The following is a 24,293-nucleotide window of genomic DNA, read 5'->3' as shown; positions in this document are numbered from 1 at the left end:
GGAGGAGGAGGCCGAAGAGGAGGAGGAAGAGGAGGGACCCGCGGGTGGACAGGAACAGCAGCAGCGAGGAGGAGGAGGAGGCAGCGACGGCGGCAAGGGGGGGCCGCCGCAGCAGCACCGCCTCCACCACCACCACCACCATCCCCCGCACCACAACCACCAGCTCAACGGCCTCATCAGCCCCGAGCTGCGGCACCTGCGGGCCTCCCTCAAGAGCAAGATCCTCAGCTCGGAGGCTGGGGCAGCCCCCGAAGTGCTGGAGAACAAGCGAGCCAGTAAAACAATGGGCTCCGGACAGCAGCAGCAGTCGTCGCCCCCGACCACAGCACCGTGCTCATCCCCGCTTACCAACCACCTCCCTCCCCAGGGAAGGACTGCACCCTCTCCTCCTCCTTCTCCCCCAGCAGCAGCAGCAACAGGGGACAGGAGCCAGCCTGCTGCCACAGCTACGACTGCTGCTAAGACTGCAGCCCGGAATGGACTGGCAGGAGGGACTGGCTTGGAGGAGGAAGAGCAGGAGGAGGGGGATGAAGGAGGGGAGGAGGAGGAGTCACTGCTGCTACTCTCCAGGTCCTTAGCAGCTTGCAGTTTGAAAGGCTCGGGAACGGACTCTCAGCCCGAGGAGGACCTAACGATACGATACGTCCGGTATGAGTCAGAGCTGCAGATGCCCGATATCATGAGACTGATCACCAAAGATCTGTCTGAACCCTACTCCATTTACACATATAGGTATTTTATCCACAACTGGCCACAACTTTGCTTTTTGGTAAGTGCCAGAGGGGGCAGGGAGGGCAGGAATTGGGAGTGGTTTGGGGCTGGGGAGGAGAGGATTAAAAGGACTGGCATTTGCAGAAGTGCTCCTAATCATTTTTTTGTGGATAAGACCAAACCTTTCAGGAAGTTTCTGTCTTCTTAATGAAGTCCCCTTGAGACCTGTCTGTGTGTATTTGAAGCATATGCCTGAAGTTTCTATATTGGTTGATAGATGTTTTAAGTGGTGGGGAAAGGGTGTGAGCACAGGGCCAGGATCCAGGAATTCAAGACTTCTAATCCTGGTTTTGACATTGACTTTTGTGACCTTTGGTAGCTCATTTTATCATTCTGTCTCAATTCCTAGGTTTGTGTTTAGAAAAGAAAGTAGTTAGTCTTATGAGTGCTTAGTAAGTCTTGCACAATAGCTTGAAAACAGATTTCAGCATGACTAGCATGAAGCTGTTAAGTGATAGGTAGAGAGACTGTTAAAGTAGACTTGATCTACTAGCTTTGAAAAAGACAAGTACAACTGCCTTCTTACAGGTGTGTTAGTGTAGGCAGAAATTCTCAAGATTGCTGTACTAACAGTGTATTCAGTTTTTGTAACCTTCATGTTGCTCTCTTGAAAATACTGATTTAGCTGCCACCCTGTCTTTTTATGTGTTTAGTGCTTCTTATAGACACAAGAACCTGTGTCTCAAATGAGAAGTATGTTTTTAGGATGCAAATATGTCCACAGGTAGGTGAAGCTGAGTGTGAGTTGGCCTGGGGTGTGTGTGTGTGGAGTGGGAGCTTAGCTGTGCTTGACTTACTCCTATGAAAACTTAGTTCTGCAAAACAGAGCATTTATGGGAGTGTGTGGCACTTCCATCCTAAGGTAAATAAGGAATTCTTCTCTCCTGTTTTTTATCAGGAATGGGCACCTCTCTGAAAGGTAGGGTTTGGGCAGAGTCAAGACACCCTTCAATTTAGGAGTATCTCTGTGAAGATTTTCATAGGATATGAGTGCAGGAGGTGAGGCTAATGGAATCCATCTGGCCTTAGACTTCCTGAATGTTCTTGCTTTAGGGTCTGGTATGATTTATAGTGGGATTTATGTGATTTATAGAAGGATTTGCAGAACCGTGCCTCTTAAAACCCTGAAGAGGGAATACAGTAGGATTATAAGAAATTGAGCATTACCTTCTGGACCAAAATAGAAATCAGGAAAAGACTTGGAAGCATTGTTTGATGCAAAGTCATGTTTGCCATTATAAGGATGCTGATCAGAGCAGAATGGTATTTTTCAAGCCCTGAGCTTGGTGTGTGCGACTGACTTGCCTCCTTCTGAAAAGAAATGCTTGTGAACTACAAGTGTCTGTGCTTTCAGCATCACCTGTATCACTGGTAATGCCAAGGTAATGATGGATGCTGTTAGTTCACAGTGCATTTGTTTAGACTTTGAATCTTTATTTGTGGTTGTTTTTGTCAGGGAATAACTTGAAAATTATGAGAAGAGCAATGACAGAGCACTAAACCAGTTAATTTCTAACATTTATTTTTAACAAGTGCACTCAAAGAATAAGATATTGCTCAAAGTGTCTTAAGCATATTTTGTAGTGATGGCTTCTTTTTAAATAGCCTTGAAGAATCAAAAAACTTGAACTCTGTGTATTTGCTATTTTTTGAAGGGTGCAACAATGTAAGGTACCTATAACTGTAGAGAATAATATGTGGCTATGATTGCCTAAAGCTGTTAGTAAATTGTTATCTGCTTAATCATTTGATGCTCTCGCACTATGTTGAGTCAAATCTGATGGTGGTGGTGTGGTTTTTTTGTGGCTGGTTTTAGTGTTTTTAAGGTTTGTTTTTTAGAGATTGTCTTGAAGACTTTCTGATCCATAAAATTTAATATGCTCCTGCTGTTAATGGATTCCTGAACTACTTCCATCTAATAAGTCTCTTTAAAAGATTTCTCTTCAGTCAGGGACTGCATATTCCAATTAGCAAGAGCAGTCAGTGTCAGAATGGTGAACAGAAGCATAGTGCCTGATACCACAGAATCATGTTGTTATTGCCTCGTGGCTTCTCACCCTTCTGGTTTCAGGTTTTGGTTTAGATTTTAGTTGGTCTTGGGGAGAGGGATTAGACTGAAATTCAATTGCATTTGAAAAAATTAATAATCTGTAGGAGTTCAATTAATTCTTTCACTGAATTTCACCATCACCATTTTCTTAGATCTTCTAATATACCCTGTCTTTGTTGCACCTTCATGGGCTCCTTTCCTTTCTCAGCATGAGAGGGGAAAGTGCTCACACCATTTAACTCTGAAGATGGGATGTACATTTTCTGTAAGTGATCAGCAGTTGTCCTTTGCTGATATTTATTCAGTAAACTGTCTCAAACACCATAATTTTGCTATCTTGCACTTTTGGATACCTGACAGTGCAGAGCTGTATTTTGGGGGCTTTAGTAAAGTTATTCCTGTTGATGATTGTCTCACAGCTTTGCAACTTACTGAGTTTTGGCTTGCCCTCCCCAAGCTGCATTATTGGCTGGTGCAACCAAAAGAGCTCCTTGCTTTTCCTTCCTCTTCAGCTTCCTCTTCCTGGCTCTTGCCAGTCCTAGTGTTGCTCTGATTTAGGAAGCTAACCTAGCCCTCCCACCACCACCATGTATTTGTAAGTGTGTGCGTGTGTGTTTTAGGGTCAGATTCCTGTTGGTTTAAGCACCTCTCCTATCAAGACAGTCTGAGACACCTGGGGTTGTGCAGCCTGGAGAAGAGAAGGCTTTGGGAGACCTCACAGTGGCCCTTGAGTACCTATAGGAAAGCTGGGGAGGGACTTTTTCAAGGGCTTGTAGTGAGAGGACAAGAGGTAATAGATCCAAACTGAGAGGGGAGATTTAGGTTAGACATCAGGAAAAAATTCTTTAGTGTGAGGGTGGTGAGGCACAGGTTGCTCCAAGAATCTGTGGCTGCCCCATCCCTGGAAGGGTTCATGGCCAGATTAGATGGGGCTTGGAGCAACCTAGTCTGGTGGGAGGTGTCCCTGCCCATGTAGGGGGGTTCGAACTAGGTGATCTTTAAGGCCCCTTCCAACCCAAACCATTCATTCTGTGATTCTGTGATGTCCCAGGCACTGGTGCAAGGGAAGAGGTGAGCATGCACAGCTGGAGGGAAGGCACAGGACCAGGCCCTGCTAGCCTTTAGCATGACTTTGCTGTGTCAAATCACTTCCTAACTGTATACTCAAAGAAGTTTATATTCTGCTTTAAAAGGAGCTGGAGACACTAAGAAAATTGAGAACCTTTTAATTTTAATGCCAGATTTGTCTGTGTAACTGTCTTCCTGACTTTGGAGGTAGCAGTAGCAGGTTGGGAATAGTTGCTGATCAGTTCTGATATGTTAGTTGCAGATGATCTGATTGAGCTGTGCAAAGTAATAACCTTTTCCTCCATAAACTGCAACTGCTTAAACTCAGTTGTTGCCTGTCTTTGGAAGAGCAGGTTCACAGTGCATGCTAGGTTTGGATGCCTATATAAATGCCTGTTTTTTACTTACTCCCAGGAGCTCTCTCAGCCCAGAGTCTCTTCAAATCACCTGTGATAACCACTCCTCTGTCACAAAATGACAGAAGAAAGAAGGATCTTTTGCTTCATGTGAAGCATTTTTAAGCATTGCTGCAGCTTTGTCCCCACACAGATTATAAATTCATCTTCAAAGTTGTAGCTTCCTTGGAGAGTGTTTTTGCAGCTTCTAGTCTTAGCAGTGTAAAAAGTTCTACAACTTCAACTTAAAACTGATACATTAAATGTATCAGAAGATTGTTTACAAAATATATTAGCGTGGGAGAGGTGAGCTTAGGAAACCCTGCTCTGTGCCAAAGTTTGGATTAGGCAGGATGTAATAAAGGCAAAGTTCTGGCTGAGTGTTGTAACCTCTTCTGTAATTCACAATACCCACCACTCAGCTGCCTTTTAAGCAAAAAATCTGTTCTTTCATTGGGTTCTTAACTTTGCCACTAGCCATAGCAGCATTTGTAATGTAAACTTTCACAAGTTTAAAAATAACCTATTAATTCCATGGAAGTGGTTCTAGATGTGTTGTAAATCCTAAATGGCTGCAGCTAAGATCTTATTTTACAGTAATGCTTTGCCTTGTTTTTTTTAATTGAATTTTTATTTCAGAGTCTGAGTGTACTTCATATTGAAATTAAAGACTTGTATGACATCACCCCTGTTTTTCAGTTGAGGAAAACCTGGGGTGTAAAAGAAGTACCAGAAAAGTTAGGAAACTATTTGAGGAATCTTCCTAGCCTCATGACATATGTAGGAAGAAAATCTGTAACATCCCTTCCCAGCCTGCAAACTCTGTTGGTATTCCAGTTTCCTCTTCGGGGTGAGGGTGGTTTCAGATACAGGTTTGCTCTGCTACTTCTCCCTGTCAGAGGCTTTGTAAAAACTTCAGTCGTTGCAGCATCTGAGTAAGAGCAGCTTCTGTAGTTATTGTGGCCAATTCCCTTGCACAGGAGGGAATTCCTCGTGTCCAGTTTCATGGAGTGGAAACAGAGCGACTTAGTGATTTGCCCAGTCTCCTAAAGAGCTCTGACTGAACTGCCAGACTTTAGGTTAAAACCATTAGCCTAAACATATCCTCTAATGGCATTCAGTAACTTGATCACTAAGTGTAAGCCAGAGGATTCACGCAGAGCTGTTCCTGTGATTCTTTGGAATGGATTTTGGTGCGTGTGCACAAGGGAAGCTGCGTTGCAGTGGTGCAGGTTCTGCTGCATTTGCATGGCAAAATACTTCTCTTTCGGGGGATAGTTGGTTTATTCTTCTATAAATGGGAACAAATGTCACAGGATCTGGATATGACATTCATACTCAGGCTATGGCTGACAGACTTAATGCCATCTTTGCTAATTAAATTAATGATGATTGTTTAATTTTTGAAAAGTAATGTTCTTGCTGATTTACAGACATTTCTGTGCTAACTCTTCTAGTAATACATGGTCGCAATACAAAGAGATTAAAATCCAGTTTGTTTTAAACATTTAAAATTAATTATAAGAACAAAGGTGATGCAAATATTGGATTTGAATTCATGTGTGTTAATCCTGCTAATGACTTACAATTGAAGTAAACTCTGCAGGGTTTATAATGTTTAATAGTAACTTGGACTGAATTCTGTTTGCAGAAACTTGTATGTTTAGAAGTACTCTCATATAACTGAAAAGAAAATTTGGCCTATTATTGTCTTTTCATAAATGGTGTTGTGTGGGAAATACTTGTTCTCTCTCCTCCCCACTCTCCCTGTTTCAGTTTGTTTTGTTTTATTTACACAGTTTAACCTTCTCTAGGGAATTAAATTACAAAGCTTTACATTGCACGTTGGGTTCATTTCCAGCTTTAGATAAGGAGGAGAAAGGAGAGGAAAGGCAACAAAAAAACCTTCAAATTGGGGTGGAAATGCAGCACTCCCTCTGTTAGTGGAACAACCATAGATTAACTGGCAGACTTACCTGCCTCAAGACAGAGAAAGAGATGGAAGTGTTTGGGGAATTGGTAACAAAGTCATACTTTATTCAGTTCTCTGGCAGCAGTGGTAAAACCAGTGGGTACTTGCTTCTTTGATCACTGAAGCAAAATTCTTTGCTGTTCATTTAGCATTTTAAATATATGATTAATGAACAGAGCTTTTCTGAAAAGTGCCCTAAACAAGAACAGACACAGATACGCAATGTCTAGAATATCACTGCTCTTGGAGTCTGTAAAAAATATATCTTAAAAATTCTCTGCATGACTGTTACGATCAACAATTTGCACGTGTTCACTTCAGGGCAAAGCATAACTATAACATGCTAGTTTGTGGTCTGTTTTTTTTTTTTTTTTCAGTGAGGTATAAGATTACATCTAGGTACTCTGCATAATTATAGCAGTGTTATGAGCAGTCTGTCTGATGATACTCTTTATTTAACTCCCTGGTTTTCTCAGGTCTGAGCTGAGATACAAAACTTGCCTTGAGCTGACACTTTACACAGTTTTAGGAGAAGTGCAGCTTTTTGTTTCTCTGGAATAAACTGTGTTTTAGAACAAATAAAAGGCTGCTTAGAGGCCGTGTGTTTCAGTCCGTTTAGTTCATGCTGCAGCTTTTGTTTTAAAACCCACTTGTTCAGATTGTTCAGGGTTGTTCTTAGATACTGCTAAAAAATGTGGTTTCCTGCCAAATAAAAACTTAGCAATAATTATATTTGCTTGATGAGCTTAAACTATATTAGAAGTGCAGTTAGGATCATGCTGTATCATAGAGCTTTGGAATTGCAGGTGATACATTTTGAACTGCTTCATTTCACATTTGCTCCAGCTAGTGTGGTTAATAAACCACCATCCAGGAAGAGGTGCTAGAAGACATTTTTCTTCTTGGGGCAAAAAAACCTGTGGGTCTGCACCATGAATGAATCTTCTGTCCTCAGAGTCTAAAGCTACAGGCTGCGTACAAAAGGGTACTGGTATTTGGAAGCTATAGGTTATATACCATAGATTTTGGGAAAGTGAGCACTGAGTTCATAGGTGGGCTGCATTGAGCCCTGGCAATACTGGCAAGTCCTTTTTCATTTGACATGTCTTAGTGTTGTAAATTTGGATTATCCAGGAGCTCTTGTGCCAGCACGTGCTTGTGCCAATCATGTGCTCTCGTCTCTGTTTAGTTGCTACACTTGAGCTGAAGGCTAGTTCCCCCCTGCAGATACAGGTCTGTCAGAGTCTCTGGATCCACTTAGACACCCATATGTACAATTATGAGTTTCTTTTTTATCTCTGTCAGTCTTTCCTGAATGAACAGTAATTCATTCTCCCTTTGGATGCTGTCCTGCTCTGCAGCATTATTCGCCTTTACTGCTGCAGGTTATAATGTCATTAATCTCTCATGCTGCCTAATCCTTCAGTTAACATATGACTTAATGTTTCTTACCCTCTTCTCTTCTTACACTCTTAATACATTTCATGGTAAAATTTTGCTTGGTGAAGTGGTTGTGTAAAAATAAGTATTTGGGGAGTAGTTTGGGTATTTTTTTTTTCTCTTTAATAATCTAGAATAACTACATCCCCTTCCTTGACCATGCTTTTTGTGACAACACCCTGGGGTTTAACTGGCAGTGCCTAGCTCTGAACAAATGAAATCTCTGAACAGTTGAAATGTGTGAAATTAGTTGTGTGCTTTTTTTTTGTTTATTCTTTGGGTGTCATATGACTGAAAAGAACAGTTTCTGAAGGTTAAATGCAGCAATGTTTTTCTATGATCCATTGTGGCCTTGACATTAAAACCAGACAAAAATTAAGTGTGTTATCTACCACATCCCTCGTACATAAAAATTCAGACTGCTGTGAAAGAGGAATGGAGTTTTTTCCTCTGCAACAGCCCATCTGAAGAGGTGATTTATGCTTTAACTTGGTCTTTTTTATTTTTTTCCCCTTTTCTATCACGCACGTTCTTGTCTGTAGACTTCATGGAATAATACTGTGCTTCTCTCTAGGACAATTCATTGGTTGTTAACTGACTGTAACTTTATTTGAATGTAATAAAGAATTAAGAATTATTTAATCTTATTTATACTTTTGCAGATACTTTTAAACATTTCTTTTCATTTTGTTTGGGTTTCTTTTTTTTTATCGCTTTATGCAAACAAATTTTATGTGGCTGTTTCACTTAAAATGAACTGCTTTACTACTTTTGGCAGCACTGTAGATCACAAACTGAGAATGCCTACGTGTATGTTTGTCTTTAAGGCCATGGTAGGTGAGGAGTGTGTAGGTGCCATCGTCTGCAAGCTGGATATGCACAAAAAGATGTTCCGCAGAGGTTATATAGCCATGTTAGCAGTGGATTCCAAATACAGAAGAAAAGGAATTGGTAAGAATAGCCTCTTTTTTGTTGTTGTTGTTATTTCTTACTTAAATCCTATAGTCATAAAGATTTCAGCAGAACTGAACTTGTAGACGTGGTGGTTGGTCTGTCAGCCTCGCCTCAACCACACAAGCTCCCCAGTGGCTTTTATAATGTTGTTTAAATAACCTGAAATGCTTGATGGGGTTTACATATGGGAAATGATAAAGCTAAAAAGAGAGGCAGTGAGCAGCCCCTTGCCTCTGCCTATTGCCATTGTCAAGTGGCAACAGTGGGAATTGCTTTGCCTTTTAATGTGTGCCCTCATCACTGTATTTCTCTGCTATGTTCAGTTTATCTTTTTTTCAGTGAACTTATCCCCTGGCTTTCCCTTATCAATTATGCATATATTGCCCACTGGGGAGAATGTATGTAGCTCATTGTTGGATTAATAAGTGAAGAAAAGTAGTTGTGCATTGCTACTTGAATGATTGAAGCAGAGATCTGCTTTGTTGGGAAATAATGTGATAAAGAAATCACTCCTGGCAGGGAGTTTGCCCTCTGTCTTTGATCAGTTTTGTCCTAATAAAGGGATTTTCACTCTAACACCAGTTACCCTAGTTGGCTGAATTAAAGATTTGTTCTTATGGAACTTAATTATATTTTTAAAAATTTGTTATTGTCTCATATTTTGTAACATTTTTAACTTAAAATGTAGACATCAGCTTTAAAGGCTGGAAATGTGCTTCACTACTCATTCACACTGAACAGGTCATACTTCTGTGATTACAGACAGAAAATTACTTGCCGTGGAAAAATACTGTAATACATTGCAGAATGGTACCATTGTTTTTGTTCTTTTCTTAAGAAAAAAAAAAACCCAAACCAACCAAAAAACTCAAAGCACTACACATCACCACGACTATTCAAGCATGTGTGGATTTTTTTTTTTCTGCCCTCTTCAGTGCAATTCTGAAGCCATTATTGGTTTCTGTAGTGGAGCAAAGGGAAGAGGATTCTGAGAAATCACTCTCTCTCCTTTCCTTTTAGCTGAGTCATGAGGGAGCCTGCCATAATTTAATTGCAGGTGCTGGGATTCGTAAGCAAATAGGAGCTAATGCTGTTGTTATGAAGATCTCTGTGAGATTTTTCTCTGGCTTTAGTCAGTGTATTATTTTAGAATTATATAAATAGGATTTATATTTAAAGCCTCGCTTGCTTTAGCATTATGTATGCTGACTTTTTCTTACACTTTGCCACCTTGCTGTTTCTCAAAGTGTGCTGTTAATCTGAAGGTTTATTTTCAATGTACAGTTTTGTTGTACGTTCAACAAAAATCTTAATTGATTAAAGTTTTGAGAATACTTTAAAACATTCTCTAGATTCCTTGGGGTTTTTTTTCCTTTTTCTTAGCCTCACATGGAAGTGAGATTTATGCAATTTCATTGAACAGCAGTTTTTTCCACTAATAACTTTGAAATCAACTTTCAATTTCACCCCAATTCTACAGACAGGTAGGGATATTACGTTTGTAGAACTGTTGTGAAATAGATGGAAAATAATGATAAAGCAGTGAGGTTAGGGGTGAGCTGCCGGGAACGGCGTGGGGTCTTCGTTGTCTATGGCGGTCTGCAGGCTGATGTTCTTCTCCTTGAAATCAACTTTCAATTTCACCCCAATTCTACAGACAGGTAGGGATATTACGTTTGTAGAACTGTTGTGAAATAGATGGAAAATAATGATAAAGAATTAAGTTAATGCTTGACTTGAGGGGAAGGGATGGGCTTCATGTTATTAGATACTAGCAAATCCAAATGAGAGCGAGCCACAAGAAAAGTGGTTTCATAAGCTCTGTTACTAATAGAAGTATTTGTTTTAGTAAGAGGAAATTCCCTTGGAAGATGAATGTCCTTCAAGGATGTGCCAGCAGATTTTGACTTTAAATGCAACAAAAAGGAATGAATCACATCTTGGAAGGCTATATATAACACTGTGTTAAACATGGAAGCCTGTTTCTAATATCCTGGTGTTAGAAGAATCTTGTGCTCAAGCTGAGTCTCTGGATAACTTTACAGATTTATTTTTTTTTAGTGTTCAAACTTGAGACTGCAACTTGACCACAACATCTTGTTTGTTTATTTCTTTCCTTCCTGCTTTTCCTCAGGTGTCATGTCATGTAGGTAGCACATGTTAGTCATATATAAACTAGTATCTTTTGCCTTGCAACTCTGACACTTACTGAAATCTATATTGCAGGTACAAACTTGGTTAAGAAAGCTATTTATGCTATGGTTGAAGGAGATTGTGATGAGGTAAGACTTTATAATCAAACACTTTCATAATGTAAATGGTTTGCATTCTCCAATGTATGGATTTATTTAACAGGTTTTTCTTCCACAGGACTTTTTTTTAGGTGGGGAGTGGGTTGGGAAGAAGCTATTCCTTTTCTAATAAAAGGAAAAACAACCTCAGAAAAATGGATGGCAGAAATAGGAGAAGGATTTTCTAAGTTGGTCCTAAGGGCTGAAACAGGGTGCTTCAGGTTTTGTTTTACTTTGCAAAGCTCCCTCAGCCTTAACAGGCAGACTTTCCTCCAAAGGCTCTAGTTAAGGTGTTACTGACCAGGGTCACTTGCATGTTTGTGTACTACCTCCATACTTTCAGAATACACAGTTAGAGGAACAGTGTGTGCTGTAGTATTGCAGAAGATGGTTTTATCACAGCAAGTCATCAGGCTGTGCTGTTAGTGCAGAGCTGTACCTCTTGGCAGTAACAGAGCTCTCATGATTTAGCGTGTCAACAAAAAACTGGAAGGAAAATGACTATCAGTCTTTCCTTTTACTAGATTACAGTCTGTGCTTTATATGTAATAATATAAAAGCAACTAAATATCCTTGTTTGTGCCACGTTTAGGACATTCCCTGCATCCATTCTCCTTAAGCTGGTTGTGTGTCCCTTTAACTTTCATCTCACTTGGCACAGTGTTCCTGACATGTGAACACCGCGGCGTTCCAGTGTGTCATAGCTAAAGATCCTTTGATCTCTCTCTGTTGCCTCCTTTCAACTGCTCCCTCAATTGTCCAGCTTAGGTGTGGTGAAGTTTCTTCTGCAAAACTACAACTTATGCCATAGGATTTCTGACACATGCTCTGTTTATTTTTCCATCCCTGCTAAGCCTCTTGCAGTGTCCTTGCATGTGTTCTGATTTCATTCATTGTTTGAGATGCTTATTCTTCCCTTCAGATTCCTTCATGCCTCTGCTTATTGGTGTCTTCCCCCCTCCCTCTATAATTTGTGGTCAGGCAGTACAGTGCAGTCTGATAGTTCTCTAATTCTTTTAAGTTCTGTGTTTTGGCTTGTTGCAACTATCATTGTGTACAATGTGCTTTGCTCTAATCTGTTGCACTACTTGTTCCTGAATTGATTTGCCATTGCTAGAGTATTCCAGATAAAATAATAATAATAACTGGGGACTGATAGCACACTCTTCACATCACAGCTGGAAATTTGAGATGCAGACAAATGAATTGCCTGCTGTTGGTAGAGTCAGTAGTAGAATGGGCTGTTTCTACTCAAGCTACTAGAGTTACAGTAATTACCGTATGATTTGAGTCCATGTACTACTACCCATGTAACTACATTTCTAAATTGGGCTATCTAACAGGTTTACACATAATGATCTCTCCTGTGTTTTTTTCTACTGCTGTAATATTAGTCCAAGAGTCCTTCTTTACTCTGTTTTTATCTGTACAAATGAAATAAATGTGGTAAGGGTTGCAGGCTGGTCTGCAGAGAGCCCTCATTAAGTTTTAGTCACAGATTTTCATCTGTGGTGCTGTATAAATGCTTTATACAGGGTGCAGAACTCTGTTGCTTTCCCTCTTTAATCAAATGTGCTCAAGTCCAAGCTCCTGGAAGTGGGAGCTGGACAGGTGCAGGCATGTTTCAGTTCCAGTTTGGAAACTCTGTAGTTGTGTTTGTGGGATGATGATTCTGAACTAATTATGCCCTGCTTCTTGGGGGCTTTTGCATCAGCCGAGTCTTGCGCTGGCACAGAATTTTGAAACAGGAGCTCATCATGCCCAGGCAACATGGAGAGCAAGCAGAGTAGATTTCTGACTTCTACACTGGTCAGCAGAGGCACACCCACCCTGGTTCGATGCATTTATGTAGTTCCTTTTCAGGTACAGGTTATCTACATAAAATAGCCAGTGTTATCATCCTTTCTTCTTTTCTTTGCCAACAAGTGTAGGTGTCTTCCAGATATACCTGCTCTGAATAATGGTGTTGGTTACTTGTACAGCATGGTAGATTGCAGAGTTTTCAGTCATGACCAGAATTTGAACAACTCAACTCATCACCCATGAAAAGCTCTGACAGAGTCAAGACTCACTCCCCTACCAGTTTTTACAGCAGTTGTTGGGAGAATGTTTCCTGACTGGCTGACTGATGCCTAGAGCTGATCAAACACGAAATAGTGCATCACAGTGATTTATCTTAATGGGGTGTGTAAATAGTTTCATCATCTCTGCTGCTTTTCAGATGTTTTTCTATGTCCCTTATTAAAATCAGAAGCAGGATGAAAATAAAAAAGATGCTGTTTCTCGATGGAAGATGAACTGCAATTAAAAAAAAGAAAAACAAACCTCTTTTCTGAAACTTGTTTGGAACAGGATTAAAAACATGAATATGCAGCTGTGGGTGTCATGAAAAATTTCCAAAGGCTGCTTGGATACTCTTCCTTTCAATCTAATTATGGAATAAATGCAGTAAATGTACTTAATTTTAATAACTTGTGCCATATAATCTCATAAGTGCTTTGTTCAGAGTGTTGCTTTTCAAAATACTGTAGATTGGACTTTGGAGCTATCAACGTTGAGTCCTGAAAAATATTTATACAAGACCATAGATGAAAATCTTGAAAATTCACTACTGGTGTGCTGACATTTCAAAGTATGCTGCAATATTTTAGTGATCAGGGACATTTTTCTTTTCCTGCCAGCTAATTTAGTAAATAAATTAAGCCAGGCCTGTGCAACAGGAGATTTACAGTGCAAGCTGCTGTGGTCAGTCAGCTGCCTAAGAGGTAGTTTATGCTGTATGCTATGTTTTGAAGCTGAGAGGCAATATCCTTCCACCCAGGGGTTGTTTCCCAGCTGGAGGAAGCTGTGGGGTGAGTAAGTGAATAAGTGAATTGGCTGGGGTGACATCTGTGTGGAGGGGAGGAGGTGGCCATGAAGCTGACCATGACCTGTGTTAGAATAGAAACAAGGGAAGTGATCTGATGTTGGGGGTGGGTGGTTGAGCTAGAAATAACCTTCAAGCCTTAAGAAAGTACTCAATGGCATGCTTTGAGCTGGAGTCTCTGGATATAACATTACAAAACTTGAAGGATCTTTGATTTTTATGTTTGTTTTACCTTGGTTACTTTTTCAGGCATTTGATGTCAATGAATTCTAATATTTGAGGTAGCTGAAGGTTTTCAGTTATAATGGCTGAGTTTCCAATAGGTCACAAAGCCTTAGAATAACCTGATGGGCTGGTTGCATTGAAAATATGAACTATGAAATTAGATTAAGAGTTTTTCTCCCATCTCCAAAGTTTTGAAGATACTGTTCTTCCAGTGTGAAAAGGAAAATATGTGCTAACGTCAGCAAGTTGAGCATCTGGATGCTTTTTGTACATCTGCTTAGTTTTTACTGACAAGCAATTCTCAAAAAATTGTTCTGCTTAAGACCTTCATGTGGAACTGTTACATCCCATAATCATAATTAGAAAGGAGGAGTTGTTCATTCATACTTAGGTTTTCCATCTGTAACAAATCACTGCAAGTAATCTGCATATGATTCATTCACTTCATATTACTGAAATAATTTACCATATAACTGGTAACTAATCAAAATAAGACTCTAGTAAGTGGGACTTTTAAGAGCTTTTCTAAGCAAAATGTAGAATGTGAAAAGGAGTTGCAGCTTCTCATGAGAATTTTCATGGAAGCTTTAGGGTTTTTTGACCACACAGCAGGTGTAATTTTAATCCAGTACCACACTTGTAAAAATCAAAAGCATATTTTTATTTAATCCTATTTGAAATTATGAAACTATTGTCAGCTTTTTCTTTCTCTACAAATAATCTAAAATAGGAAATGTTACATTTTGGGTGCTACCTTCCTTTAAAAGTAAAGGTTGTTAAACTGTTTAAGGACACTGGAAAAACATCCCTAATTTCTATGACTTAGTTTCTAAATTTGAGTTCATCAAGAGTTTGAAGTGGAGAAGTAAGGAAGCTTGACACCCCATTTTGCTTCAATTTAGGAATAAATTCTAGGTAATAACAAGAAGCATTGCACTCTACTCTCATAGAAGATTTCCAGTTAAAATCAGAGATTTGATGTAAAATGATTTGGTTTACAAAATTTAAGACATAAGAGAAAGTAGTAGGCTTCAGAAATTGCAACTTGTGCAGAAAATGCAGTTTAATCCAAGCAGAGCTTTTGTGGTCTCTAGGAGGGGATTTGATTGTGTTAGAATATTTAACAGGCAAATGTGGACAACGAAATACACCCGGTGAGACCACAGGTAAATGTAATGATTGACGGTTTGGAGTTTGATTGAAAATCTCACACAGGAAGTGATGAATCCTTCAGAAAATGAAGCTAATGAAATTTGGATAAAATAGGAGTTTCTTATATAGATAATAGAAATGTGTCTTTAACTGTTTGAGATTAACGAAGCGTGTTGAGATCAGGACATTATTTTTCATCCTGACGTGTCTTCCTTAGAAATACCAAAACAAATTTCTTGCATTTGCTTTCAAGATGAGCATTCAGTCAGGTAAGGGGATTCCAACAAACCTGAATTTCAACATTTAACCACTCCCTTGAATTCAGTGACCTGCAGTGTTGGAAGTCTTAGCATTGCAAGGTGTGTGAGCTTGCAGTTGAACGCAAGACTTGTTGTATCACCCTGCTAGGTTACTCAGCTTTGAAATAATAGTCTCCTGTACTGAGGATTTACATGGGTCAAATTTCCTCTTTGGTGTAATGCTTTGTTTTAATTTGAATTAAGAAGTTGTACAGTATTCATAATTGTGTAGAAAACGGCACTCTTCAAGAAAGCTATTGTGCTTCCAAAATTTGTTATACATTAAATTATTCATTTTAATGGATTAAGGATGTTAAGAGTCCTTGATCAAGTCAGAAGACTTGATTAGTAGTGCTCTGTGACATGCCAGCTAGAGAAATTCAATCTCTGATTCTTGCCATAAGACTAAGAGTTGAATTAATTTGTCTTAACTCTGCAGGCACAACAGAGTGTCCTGCTGTAATTTAAGAACTCTGACTATTAATATTTTAATATGTGACTCAGTTCCTTTTCTGAAAACTTACTTCAGAGTCGTAAGTTGTTCATTGGGTTGTTAACTCCAGGTTTACTGTTCTTTCAGCATTCTTAGACTGAGAAGCATAGGGGAGAGTTACCCTTCGCAGTGTAGTTACAGTAGCTTGAAACTTGAGGAGTCATGGTGAAATGTATGAATTAAATGGACTTTTAAATCTTACTGAAAGTGACCAGACTAACTCCTGGCTGCCTCCCTCTTTTACGTTGGCTTAGCCACTCCTTAGGCTGCAGGAAACAAACCTGATGGAGAGAAAAAGGCAAGGTTTTCTACCAGGTTGCTTTTTGAAGGAGCTCAGCCACGAGCCTAGTGAGCTCCTAGCCAGCCTGAAGGCAGTAGAGCCACAGAGTCCATAAAGCAAGTTGACTTAAACTGCTCTTCAAATAGAGACTAATATTTTGTTCCTGGTTTTAAGGGGTAGGGGGATGTTAACCAGTTCTCCTGCTTTTTATTGGAGAATGGAGTCCTGGGGTTTGAAGTGGGGTGGATGACTTTTTTTGGACAAGAGAATACTACACAGAGTGGGTATCAACTGCTGGTTTAGAAATAGCTGTTAGTGGACTGAACACCAGCAGTGATCACTGGTTTGCTGCAGAAATTGCTTAGGCTGTATTTTCATTATATGTTCTTTCTACAGTGTCCATCAGCTCTTGTTTAATATGTGAATGAATGTACATTGTCATGGGACTGTATGTAGTCTAGTCAGCTTATTAGTTCAGCCTGTGTTCTTGTGCAACCCTGAGCTGTCCTTCATAGCAGAATCCTTAAATAATTGAGTTGGACAACAGTAAAAGAGGCAAAACAAGTTTTTATTGATTGGAGTGGGTGCCTGGCTCACCAGGTGTGCCAGAGCTCTGCAGAAGAAAATTTCCCCTCAGAAAAGAGGGGAAGTCAATTCAAAGGGACACGCTTGAGCAGTTTTGAGGTTAACGTTTTGTTCACACTAATGTAGGAGTTTTTTTGTCTGTATTTGAGACTTCTGGGGCAAGTTTGGGTCTTTGCTTGGTTTGGACTAATCTTATTCTTGCATTTAGCCTGAGCTACTTGTGACAGGTCTTCTGCAAATGGGATCTTATCAACACAGGGGAAAAAGCTGCTCTTTCCTCCTGGTGTACACTTACCTTTGAGTTTGAGGTACTTGGGTTGAGCACAGATACTTATTGCCAACATTGGCTCTGACAGCTAGGCTTGTATCTAGGTCTAGATCTATGTCATTAGAGGTCAAAGGTATTAAATGACTAATCAAAACTTCACATGCCAAATTCTTGTGACATGCAACAGTTCATTCAAAATTCAAAGTGTTTTTGATCTTAACCTTGTTGATAAGTTGGTTTTGGGGTTTGGTTGATTGGGGCTTTTTTTGGGCAGAGGTGCTGGTTTGTTTTTTTTGTTTGTTTCTTTTTTACCCTACCTATTAGACAACGAGTTGAAATACTATTTACAGCAAAGACCTAAAACCTTGATGTGAATGAAAGTTGTTTACAATTGTTTACTAACCACTTTTTTCTTCTTTCTTTAAATGTGGGAATGGAGAGGGGTTGCTTGAATAGGTCAGGGCAAGAAAAGATTCATTCCACTCATTGCTAATAAGTCAGGATAATTAAATAATTCCGCTCACGGATAATAAATGTGCTTTAAATAAATGTTTCTGAATTTCTTTTGTGTAATAAAAACTGCTTTCTAACATGCTTTTTTTTTCTTTTTCTTGAAAGGTTGTATTGGAAACAGAAATCACAAATAAGTCTGCTTTGAAACTTTATGAAAACCTTGGCTTTGTGCGAGACAAGAGGCTGTTCAGATACTATTTAAATGGAGTTGATGCACTGCGTCTTAAACTATGGCTGCGTTAAGAGGAACCATCCCATCCAGCAACTGACGTCCCAGCAACGCAGAGTTGTCCTTTGCGTGCGATGCAATTTGTCCAGAATTGCTTTTGCAGGTGGACTTGGGTCATTTCCATGCAGCTCTTTTTCTTGTCAGTGTCTCATTGAGTGTCGCACACGTTTGTTGCACTTTGGCATGGCGCGTTTGTTTGAGAATTAAAGCCGGTTGTTGCAAACTTCGAGTCGTTTTGGTACCAGGAGGATGTGCCAGTTGATAGCCAAGATATTGTTCATTCATTTGCAAGTCTACTGACTGTATCACATACACAGTGAACATTTTATCAAAGAACCTGTCTGTGGAACAATACTTTTGGTTCCAGGGAAAACAACAACAACAAAAGCCAACATAGATTGTAAAATTCTAGAAGTATACTAACATTTCATACAAAAATTGCCATAGTTTTCTGGAAAAACAACAACAAAAAAGGCTTCAATTTTAGGTTTTATTTTTCAATATTGAATTTTTCCATTCTTAAATATTGGTACCTCAGTGATTAGTGAATGAAAAAATGTATTGTAGGGTGGGGTGTGTGTTACAATGAGTAACAGTAACAGTTAAATTGCGTCTGCCAGTGCCTGTATAGATAAGTATATTTGTCTTCACCTCTAAGTTGGGAGTGCATGCTTTTATTCTTTTACTTTCTTCAATTGTCTTTGCAAGAAAATTTTTGCTTTTATTTAAATTCTGGATTTGATAATAAATTATTTCAGATTTTTATAATTTGGATACTCCTCCCAGGCGAGGGTTTGGAAGGCCCTTCTTTTCTTAGAGCAAGAAGTGTAAGCTATTTTGAAAACCTTGAGTAGCTGCTAAAAGAGAACCTGATGTCACCAGTACATCTCTGCTGGTGTTGGATGCACTTTTTTTCATTAAAAGAGTGAGGGACTTTTAAAAGAAGTTGTAGGCAATTAATGTAAATTGGTATGATTTTATTTAATCAAAATTATTGCTAGAAGCTCTGAAAAAACCCAGCTATTTAAAGATAGTTGGAACAATTTTTCAGATTCAGATTGCTTTGCTTCAGTGTTCTAAAATGCATCAATCTTTGGTTCTTGGTCTTGGAAATAAATTTCAAGGTGTATTGTATCCATTTTTAGCTGCTCTCATTTTCTCTAAACTTACATGAGCTAAATTACTGGGGGATTTTTTTTTTTTTTCCCCTCTAAAATCAAAGCAGTGGGGAAGGACTTTTCTCTCTCCCTTTCTCTCTCTTTCTTTCATTTGCTCTTGCTCTGTTTCTCTTTTTTTTTTTTTTTGTCCTTTCTTTAATTGGGATAGGTTTTTACCAATACCCATCCATTTTTTCAGTAATGGCAGTGTCTAGGCTTTCTCGTTCCGTGTGATTCTATAGCCCAATTCTATGAATCAGTTGGGTTTGTTTCCTTTTTTTTTTTTTTTTTTTCAATTTGGGAAATAAAAAGTTATTAGTTGACTTGTGGCAGCACCTCTGTAATCTGTGAAAAGGACAAACTCAGTGAATCTGCTCTTCTATAGTTGAGCATACTCTTCAGATTTGCCTTACTGTATTTTTTTTAGGGTTTGGTTTGAGTCATGGCTTTTGTTTTTTGTTGGGTTTTTTGTTTTGTTTTTTTGTTTTTGTTTTGCTAATCACTGTACATTTAAAAACAAACCCAACAAAACCCCTACCTCCAGTAACATTTGGAAAAGAGCCCCTGTGCAGGAAAACTGGATTTCAAGGAAAGCCTTATTTTGCACAGACCAATTGCACATGGTGATGGACGTTTCTTACCATGGACAAATTATGAGTTGTGTTTGAAGAATAAAGGCTTTTACTGGAGATTGGCCCTGCTGAGTTTTCTGCCTGTAGACACCATTTGTGCTTTTGAGGGGCTTTGTCCCTCTCAGTAAAGAAAACTCGCTTTGAAAATGGTGCCCGAGGCTGTTACTCACAGAACCTGTTGGAATTCAGCATAGAGGCTGAACGTTGTCACCACTGCCTTGTGACATGTCTAAACCTTTTTGTTATCCTGATCCCTCAGGTTTGCCACGTTTTCTGGGCAGCTTTTCAGGAGGTTTCATTCAGAATTAAGGCTTAAATGTTGGTAATGTTAAATCAATCAAAATGGATTTTTCTCACCCACGTTCCAGTGGTCCAGGACGTAGCGACTGCTCTGGCTTGCTTGAACTAAGAAGGCAGATCAGGGAGGTTTTGTACCTTGTTAGCAGCTGTCAAACTTGTATCACAAACTGCAAACTAGGCTATCTAGCGTGTCTGCTGATCTTTAAAAACTGAAAAGCCAGACAGGCAAGTTTTCTGTTCGTTAATATTTAAGCTGTGGGTGTCCTCAGATTCAGAAGCCGACTTAGAAATTAGCTGAGATCGCTTTTCACGAAGGCACTGCCAAAATCATCACTTGTGAGCAAACTTCAAATACAATTCTGTTTGTTTATTGTAAGAAGTCGACGTTGCCATGCAGGTTTTGAAGATGCTGAGCAAAATAGGTGCATGTTTTTTTGGAAGAGGTTCTGATACTGCTGCTGTGTAACACAGTTCGCTGCAGGAGATGCTGAAGCTGTATGTGTTGGTTTGTAATGAAAGGAAACAGACTCATTCATTCTCTGTGTTGCTTGGGATTTGAGTATCAAATGGGAAGTCACCAATTTGCAAAGGGATGAAAATAGGTTTTTCAAAAGAAATCGAGCCATGAAAAGTTGTTTCTCATGTCTATTGCTAAAACACAGTCCTCTTTCCCCTTGACCTTTTGCATTGACAAATCTAAGGAGATGATCACTTCTGTGTTTAAATTTGCCCAAGTGTTGCCATTGGCTGACGTGTCAGTATGGATGTTTGCATTATATTGTTGGGGTTTTTTTAAGAAATGATCAGGTTTATCACCTTCCAGAGAAGTAGGCATAATCTGGTGGGCATTGCATAGTGCACCACACACTGTTTTTCAGGGCACTGCAAGACATTGCTGAAACTGAGTGCTGTTGTTAAAAAAAGAAATGTCAGGTTCTTGTATAAACATTGCAACCTGTATTGGAGTTCAGGTATCAGGTGGGCATCTATGAAAATATCAAGTGTATCTCAAAATACTGGACTGCTGTTTTGAGTGGATTATATTCTTCTGTCCCTTTATCCTTTTTGATGAGAACAAAAGCAGTGGGGTTATGAAATGTACAAGCTGTCTAAATACAATGCAGTCAAATAAATGGTTAAGTTGTTTATTTCCTTTTGAATGGAAATGTTCTAATTATTGTTTTGGTTTGTCTTGAAGATCTGAATGCACAGTTATTTTTTTGAGAGGAAAACGATGGGAAAAATTTTACAAGATAATTGTTTGTTTCTACTTGATTTTCATTCCCATGCCTGTGTCAGAAGCATCTTGAGTAACATTTGTATGAACTTCATTTTTGGAGCTGAACTAGAATGGAGCCTTTTTTCCTATCTATTAAGTTAGGACTAATGTAGTCATCCTGGACTTTCCTGGGAGATAAGGACTGAGGGGTTTTTTAATTATTTCATTGATAATAAGCAAGAGTTGAGAACTACTTGAAGCCCTTGCCAGCCTGAGAACTCTCTCTCTCAAAAGTGGAGCCTATGGATTTTGAAAATCCTTTGGGCTTTGTTCCCTCTACAGTTCCATTTAGTCTCCTAATACTTTCTAAGAATTTGCCAGCAAGTGTTACAATGCCTGCTTGGCCATGTGTTTGCTCAGAGGTGGGCAGGTGACTGAGTTGTAACCAACTTCTGCTGGAAATGTTGGGTGACCTGCCAGGAGCTCTGAGTCTTTTGTTCTTCCAGCTTTTCTGATTTTTATTTTCTTTTTTACTGCTAGGTTATCTGGTAACTCGAGTTTGTTAAGAACTAAGGCTTCACGGACATCTTACCACTTCTTACCCCTCTTCCTATTTGTCCTAGTAGTGGGAACTGTTACTCCTGACTTCAGGAACTGGGTGCTGAGTGTTGCATGGAACTATTTACCTGGTCATGAACCAGAGACAAATGGCCTTGCTCCTTTTTTTTTTTTATTTAATTTTTATTCCTCCATTTCCTCCAACCATTAAATTCTGCACAGGGTAAGGGTTAAATGATTTTTTTGTCCTTGATTTGCACTGCAATGTATTTATAGCCCTAGTATATCTACTTAGTATGCATGGGCTAAGATACATGTGGAGAGGCCTAGTATTTGATTTGAAATGGTAAGAAGTATTTTTCACAGCTAGTCCAGACTATACAGGACTGGTTAGATAGTATTTTTAGGAACTAGTGTTTTATGTGTTGCCCACCAATGCACACTTTAAAACCTGTGACTTATTTAAATGTGTAGTGCGGAGGGATCCTGAGCTGTGCCTCATGCAAGGCAGGGAGAAATACCTGTAGGTCTGCAGGAGGGTTTTTGATAAAGGAGCTTTTCTCCTTCTATTGGTAGGTCTTTCCTAGGAAGGACAGGACTGTGACTGCTCTTCATCATTGTTCTTGGTTGATAAGTTTCAAGGGTAAGTTAAAAAAGTGGAATTCAAAAGAATTTAGAACAGATGAAGTATTGATCTTCTAAACTTGATGTCCTCCACAGGAGGGCAGTCCCCCTGCAGTGGAGGCTGTGGACCCTCTGCCAGGGAGCTGGTGGATGCCTGCAGGTTCTCTGGGTTTGAGGAGACTGAATAAACACTTGTCAGGAGGGCTCTGTTGAGAGGTGCTAAGCAAACAGTACAAGGCTCAGGAAGTTTCCAGTGCTGGAAATACTCAACAGCTGGGAGACCACTGAGCCAAGTGTCACCCACTGTGGAAACTTGCCCCATCCTTCCTTTTCCCAAGACGTATCCTAGTGGCAACTGTCCCTGTATTCCTGTTTTATGGCCAATAATGGAGATGAGAGACTGAACTCGATGGGCTTTTAGTTTAAGCCAGGGTACCGATGCAAGACAGAGCTATAGTACCACAGGGCAGGGACCTGACCAGTTCACAGGAGCTGTTTTCCATCTTTGCAGGGATTAGGGGCTGAAAAGGCTCTTGATTTGTAGACTTTGGGTCCAGGGCTCTGCAGGACAAGTGGTGCTTTTGTTCAGTCATGTTCCTTTGCTCTACTGCTGTGCCAGGAAAATTGCCCTGGGGATAATCTTGAGTTTTCTATGCATTTTCCTACTGGGCCAGGGCTCTTTCCTCCTGCAGGGTCAGAGAGATGAGTGCAACACCCTGTTACAAACTGAAAGTTACAAACTTTCTAACCTTGCATTTTTCTAAAATGCACCTGGTTAAGTGATGGTCAGTTCTTGAAGCTTGCTAGAATCAGATTTCATCTGATCCACTGCTGAAGTACTGTTGTCCTCTTCCTTCCTTCCCTAAGCATCTGATATTTAGAAAACAGCTAAATCAAAGCAACATCTCCCCCCTCTTAACTGCCAGCAAATCCCTATTGATCTTCCATCAGCCACATAAGATAGGAAGAAGGTCCAATCCAGTGTATGATTTATGGTCTGCACATTCTTCTGCCAAAACTCAAGGGCAGGTGGCTGGATGCTTTTGTCCTATGTATTTGTATTACCCATAGGCTTTAGGTTGTCTGCTCCTTTCAGATGATTGAGTAGGAAGTGAGAAGAGATTTTCTTGGTTTTGAAAGAGCTGAGTTGGAACAAGAATTTACTGAAAAGTTTTAATTAGGCTTTTTTCAGAAAAATTAAAGACCCTGGGACACACATGACCCCTCAGGTTCAGATGTTAAATCTCAGTGTTTCACTTGCTTTTAAGAAGGAATCAGAGCGGTTTGGGTTGGGAGGGACCTTACAGATCACCCAGTCCCACCCCCCTGCACAGGCAGGGACACCTCCCACCAGCCCAGGTTGCTCCAAGCCCCATCCAACCTGCCCTTCAACACTGCCAGGGATGGGGCAGCCACAGCTTCTCTGGGCAGCCTGGGCCTGTGAACCATTTCTGCTGGTGATTTCAGATTTAAAGATTTTCTCTCTTTCTCGTGTTAGGAGGCTTCCCAGGGCTGTAGCCCTAAATATCTATGGTATCAGGCCCTTCAGAAAAGGACAGAAGTTATGGAGAATGATTCCCTGAGGTTTTTTGGCCATTGCCTTGCAGGTGTCTGGAACATTTCATTTCCAGATGAGAGACATGGGTTTAAATTCCACCTCTATTGACTAGAAGGTCCATCTTGGACCAAAATTAGTCTCCAAAACCAAAACTGAACTCGAAGAACAATAACAGCAACAAAGTATCCAAAATGTGGGGGTTTAAAAAAATATTTCTGATGGGCATGATGGGCATTTTCCCTATTTTTGCACCAGCTTTGAGGTTTGGGGTTTTCAAGAAGAGAAGAGAGGAGAGGGAGAGAGGAAGGAAGGAAGGAAGGAAGGAAGGAAGGAAGGAAGGAAGGAAGGGAGGGAGGAAGGGAGGAAGGAAGGGAGGAAGGAAGGGAGGAAGGAA

General features: G+C 39.9%; 1 protein-coding gene across 1 annotated transcript in view; it reads left to right on the top strand.

The window, feature by feature from the left end:
- Nucleotides 1-18,975, top strand: part of NAA30 (N(alpha)-acetyltransferase 30, NatC catalytic subunit) — a 55,237-nt gene extending 36,262 nt beyond the window's left edge. Inside the window, exons 2-5 of the mRNA XM_009996468.1 lie at nt 5-769; nt 8,524-8,647; nt 10,877-10,932; nt 17,728-18,975. Coding sequence (XP_009994770.1) covers nt 5-769; nt 8,524-8,647; nt 10,877-10,932; nt 17,728-17,865 — 1,083 coding nt within the window. The 3' untranslated portion in view covers nt 17,866-18,975. The remainder of the gene's footprint in view (nt 1-4; nt 770-8,523; nt 8,648-10,876; nt 10,933-17,727) is intronic.
- The last annotated feature ends 5,318 nt before the right edge of the window (nt 18,976-24,293 follow it).

The sequence above is a fragment of the Chaetura pelagica genome, unplaced genomic scaffold, assembly GCF_000747805.2.
Source record: "Chaetura pelagica isolate M959 unplaced genomic scaffold, ChaPel_1.0 scaffold274, whole genome shotgun sequence".
Classification (NCBI taxonomy): Eukaryota; Metazoa; Chordata; class Aves; order Apodiformes; family Apodidae; genus Chaetura; species Chaetura pelagica.
The sequence above is the reverse complement of the archived record's forward strand: the minus strand, read 5'-3'. Positions and strand labels throughout refer to the sequence as shown.